Source organism: Gastrolobium bilobum, unplaced genomic scaffold, assembly GCF_033153095.1.
Source record: "Gastrolobium bilobum isolate Gb01-03AN ecotype WA unplaced genomic scaffold, APGP_CSIRO_Gbil_v1 utg8085, whole genome shotgun sequence".
In the NCBI taxonomy this organism is placed as follows: domain Eukaryota; kingdom Viridiplantae; phylum Streptophyta; class Magnoliopsida; order Fabales; family Fabaceae; genus Gastrolobium; species Gastrolobium bilobum.
This window is the reverse complement of record NW_026899665.1, coordinates 201,193-206,755: the sequence shown is the minus strand read 5'-3', so window position 1 is coordinate 206,755 and position 5,563 is coordinate 201,193. Positions and strand designations below refer to the sequence as shown.

Below are 5,563 nucleotides of genomic sequence, written 5' to 3'. Positions count from 1 at the left end.
AACCCTATGTGAAATAGCGAAAAAATAAAATAAAATTATGATGCTAAGTAACGGAAATTGATAAAGCTCTGAACGCGTAAGGTGTATACCCATTTGCTCACATTTAAATATATAATAAAAGAGAAAACTATTTACCCTTTTAGAAGATAGGATTATATCATTTATTTTAAGTGAGAAAAAGAAATAAATTAATATTTTTTATTTAAATTTTAAATTTAAAAAAAAAATCACTCACTTTTTCTTTCATGATTTTTATTATTTGTGTCTTTTTTTCAATTAAAATGACACAATTTTACATCATTTTTTAAACGACAAACACCAAACTCATAATAAAATTATAATATAAGTGGATAAAAAATTGAAACTAGATCAAATTGTACAGGAAAAAATGATTTATGTGGAAGTGTTAGTGACATTATTCAACTCTACGAAAGCATAAGAGAGAAATCATTATTTGTGTATTTTCCCCACATGTTTTCCGTTAATGTATATATTTATTTTACATTATTACCCTTACTTCTATTTTACTTTATTTTGGCTTCACCTGTGTATTAGTTACTGCCCCACATTTAAGTTCGAAAGAAAGAAAAAGGAGAGAAAGAATGACCTAAGATGCAAGACAAACTTTTCCATTTCCAAGATAATTTTCACATTCAACTATGGGGATAAGATAATACACATAAAAGTGTACGGGGCCGTATTTTCTTTTTCTCTTTCTTCTTCTCACATGCCTCCATATAGACCCCATATACTTTTATCTGTATATAAATTATCTCCTAAACATTAATCCCTTAAACTAATCAACAAGCATACTGATACATGGGAACATTGAAGTTACATGAAACAGAATCAAACTGAAAAAAAGGTTAGTGGCAATTTTTTCTCCCAATGCGAGCTATTGCCAACCCAAGAAGCTACTCCCCCCAGAAGTTCCATATGAACATGAACCAAAAACCTCCGAGTCCCAAGTTCACATTTTCAGTGAAAGAAATGCTCAGTATGGACAAGAAGCAATAATCATCCACCCCAAGTAGCACACCCAAATTGAGTATTTAAAGGGTGGTGGAAATTGGTTTAGCTGATCCCAGCTCTTGAGGATGCCAAACAGACCTGCATTGAACTTCCACCTTCACCCATAACTTGAAGGGGAAAGCTTCCTTCAAGTGCGAAGTGCAAACTTATATCATGTAAAAACATAGCATTTACAGCTCTTCAGGATTGAGTTCTGTCCCGCATTTTGGCTCTGGCAAAAAAGACACCTGCCAGAAGACCTACATATTGCAGTTCTACTATCAGTGGCGCAACAAGATGCGATACAAACTCGTGCATATGCACTCTTATGTAATAATAATAGCGCTTTCAGATCAGTTGATGAATGAACTAACCAAACAAAATGCTAGCAGAGTTCTGCAAACTAGTAGGAACTTTAAAGAGAAGAATGCCAGCAAGTGAAAGTGGAATCTTGTTCAACGAACCTACAAGGCTGCAAATCACAATGACATGTAAAACTACTTTAGACACCAATTATACATGTCGACACCTGCCAGGTTGTAACAGCTGTCCTAGTTTAATCTATGTCAGCCTGGCAAGCTGATGTTCATGAGGCAGAATTCTTATTTCAATACTGATACGGAATTGTTATTATACTTGAAAGCAACTGTTAACAACAGTTATTTCTGATCACACCTGTAAGTTGTAGCCCCTGTCTGATGAAGAAACCACAAGGATGTGAAGCTGATTGCCAGACCCAGAAATCCACTAAAGGTCATCACCAACCATAAACTAGGTAATCTCAGAAGTGGCCTGCCAGTTGAAATTAATTTAATAAGATTGAAAAAGAGTGAAAAGCTTTCTGATTTAATAATCAACATAAACTAATTACAACACAAAAACACATTTCTGGAAATTCCAGATAGGTGTGTATTTGTGTAAAGAAACACAAACATAGAGAAAAGAGAGATAAACTTGGGATGTCCTCTTGATCATACATTTAAAGTTTTGAACTCATGAGATAAGACAGCATGTTCAAAATATGACATCATGCAAAGCACATAACATTAATTTCATTCACACATTGTGACAGAAAACTCACGTTCTTAAGAGATAATCCACCTCATTGAAAACAGCAATCAGGAAAATTCCCAAGGGCAAAGAAAGGGTGTTGTTCAACAAAACCATTGAAAACTCGTTTAAATTTCCAGATTTTGTAACTTGCTTTGCCGTATCCATGACCCTTTGTAGGGTCAGCTGCATCAACAAATGTAAACAACCAAGTAATCAGTGAACTTAACTAAAAGCCTATTATGAGGGCTTATCTACATATATGCACTGGAATATAATATATTATCCTTTTAAACCAACGCCAATTAAACCTCCCCTGTTTAAGGTACAAAAAGTAATATGAATCTAGAACTTCCTCCAAGCAAGCAACACCTCAAACCTCAAATGCACTGAATCTACTCTCACCAGGAATAAATGAAGAATGGTTTTGTCTTTGAGAAGAAAAGTTTGATTGAATAAATTGATCACTCGACATCACCCACAGTGAACTATCACTTTACATAAATGATAATAAAGAAACTAATAGATTTTAGAAAGACAAAAACATGACTGAATTTATGTGAATACAATGATATTGGATTTGATATGAATTATCCATACCGATGCCCCAACTCCCAAGTCAGTGGATTAAAAGTTATACATGCAGACAGAAATAGAAAGGAAAGAAAACTAGAATTAGACAATAATGAAACTTACTACATCAACGCAACTTAAATTCACAAAACATCTAAAAAATGGTGGTCCAGTAAACAAGGCTCCAACCATTGTGCAGTGTGGGAAGGGTAAGATGTATGCATTATGCAACACTACCCCATAAGGGAGAGGCAGTTTCCACAACTAGAACTCATGACCACCAAGTCATGAGGCAGCAACCTTATCAATGCACCAAGGCAGCAAGGCTCACCCTCAAAATCCCAAAACATCTATACTCACAGAATATGATGCAGTCAAGAAACAGTTAAGTATCTGCCAAGCATAGCCAGTTGCATGAAAAGAGAGATCAGTAATCCCTCCAGTTATTGCTGATATGATCTGCAAGATAAAAAAGGAAACTCTTTCAGGTTATCTTATTTAAAATTTCATGATGTTTTGTAAAGCTAGTATTCAACTGATGCATATCTTCAAGAAGAGCATAACAGTAGACAGTTACAAGGGTTCAGCAAAGTAAAGATGTCTAGAATAAGTTGGTAAGAGTAAAAATGAATAATCCACCTAGAAATACATGCAAAGCAACAAAGGACCTTGCAAAATATTCCAGAAATGGAAGACAGCATATGTGACAGTCTGCAACTCCAATGTGTTGGATTTAACTTACTAATTTTAGATCAGCCTTGTCGTGATCCTAAACTCTAAGACTAACCCCACTCCAGACATTGGTTGCGTTCCCTTAAAAGTAGGAACCAGGGAGGGCTAAACAGTAAAGCAAAAAAAAAAAAAAAATGTAATGGAATAATAGACAAATAACATATTCCCCGACGTTATTACATCCTTTTGACAGCTACAAGAAAATAATATATTGGCAAGGGTAATGGTTGTAGGAAGATGCAAGCAAGAAACTAGAACAAGAATACATATAATATGCAGTATCCATTATTCCATCAAAATCAGTGTCTCAAACAGCCAAAATCCCACGGATCATGAGATTCATATGTCAACCTCTTGAACATACCATTAGAAACAATGCAGTCCAGACCTTGCTGTCATGGTGCTTCTTAAACAAATACATTTCACCAAGGGCAGTTATGACATTAGTAACATTCTTCAACACTGTCACCATAGCTACATTAATGTATTTCAAACTGCACATAATAAAAGTTATGATAAGCAAAATAATTCAAGCAGCAGAGGTTGGTGGGGAGAGAAAGAAAGAGAGACACAAACCGTGCTATTGTAAGCTGTAATTATTTACTTTATATTATATGTTTTTGAGTTCATAAACTCAAACTGTCACAGATGGTAGACGTCTAAATCACATGTATGGCAATAAAAGTTAACATTCTTCAGAACTCTGACACTCCCAAAATAAGAATAATTTTTCCGTTAATATTCTGCTTAATGTTTCCATTTCAAGATCAGACCAGATTACTCATGCAAACACATCTCTTGGAGCACATTCCTTAAAATATTCGATTTATTACACTCATTAATTCAACTGTAAGGCTTACAATACAATTTTAATATCTAACATTAAACATTAATTAGAATAAGACACAAACCAACTAGAAGCATATAAAACCTTCAGTGGTAGAAAACCAGTAAAAAAGTATCTAAATCCCATTTGGAAAAATATCAATATATTCTAATGATGCGTGAAAGAGAGAAGGAAAGCATTATAACAGCCACATAGTTGAAAACTGCATACCTAAACATACTCGTGATGAGCATTCCAACAAATATAACATTCACAGGCAACCAGACCTTAATCAATCTCCAAGTTAGTGGTTCAGTTGATATTAAGCCCAAAAGGCTCAATGTAGAAACAATAATCACTGAAATAAAATTCTGCAGCCACATAAGTTTCATGTCAGAAGCTAGTATATACATCATTGTACCAGATGGGTCTACATGTTAGAGAAGATAATTTCATAAAATAAAATGGGAAAAAATTGAAGGGACTTACCTGATAAAACATCAAGAATATCCCAGCATTAAAATCATAACTGGAAAGTACAAACTTGTTAACCAATATCATGCTGCAAGAGCAAAGGCAATAGGCAAGGCCAGATAATAAAGCTTGATTGTGAACTTTAACTACCCCACTATTTCTTAAAGGCTTCTCACTCTTCTTGTCCAACTTGCCATATTCCAAGTCAAGTCCACTATTGGTAGAAAGTTTCATTTTTTTTTTTTGTGAACAAGATAGAGCAATGGGATCTGGGTATGGCTTCAAAAGTGAGCTTGCAGTGAAGGGAGCAAAAAACTGCAGGGTTCACCAACGTTCAAGCTATGGGGTTCAGATCAATAACATGACGCCTGAGAAATGTGAAAAGGAAAAAAAATTTAGCCACGTTGTCAATCGAGATGAACCCATCAGTGTTCCCAAGTTGGAAGAAATGGTAAATGAATTTAAAGAAAAAGAAAAAAGAAAAAGGATCAGGGCATGAACCTAGAAACCTTGGGGATCAATGGATTTCAAAGGGAGCACGTTGAAGAAAATGGAGTTTATAAATTGGAGAAGAACTTGTTATTTCAACGTGATATGTGATTGAAGAAGCTACCAGCTTCCGTTACCTTTGACTTCCCATTTCCATTTTCACTTCAAAACCACTTACTTAAAAAGTTTATTTAAGTGAATGCGACAAGCTAATCGAATGGGAAGCGAGCCTGCTTCCAATTCTCAGCAAGAATTGAAGCTTACTAGGATTGGTATACCGAAAAGTTTATTTAATAATCAATGAGGTACCATATTGGAATTGATTTTGCATATTTAATATTTTTTTTTTGTATGTTTATAATTTCTCATATTAAATATGGAGAATTATAAATATACAAATATAGAAAT

At 34.4% G+C, this 5,563-nt stretch overlaps 1 protein-coding gene across 1 annotated transcript; it reads right to left on the bottom strand.

Annotated features, from left to right (window-relative positions):
- Positions 1–702: 702 nt before the first annotated feature.
- Positions 703–5,306, bottom strand: LOC133292470 (GDP-mannose transporter GONST1-like). The gene is made up of 9 exons (XM_061490878.1): positions 5,168–5,306; positions 4,682–5,034; positions 4,424–4,563; positions 3,731–3,860; positions 2,995–3,093; positions 2,093–2,247; positions 1,687–1,803; positions 1,386–1,483; positions 703–1,271 (listed from the first exon to the last, which is right to left on the bottom strand). The coding sequence occupies exons 2-9, from the start codon at positions 4,898–4,900 to the stop codon at positions 1,213–1,215; spliced, it is 1,017 nt and encodes a 338-aa protein (XP_061346862.1). The 5' UTR covers positions 4,901–5,034; positions 5,168–5,306; the 3' UTR covers positions 703–1,212.
- Between the last annotated feature and the right edge of the window lie 257 nt (positions 5,307–5,563).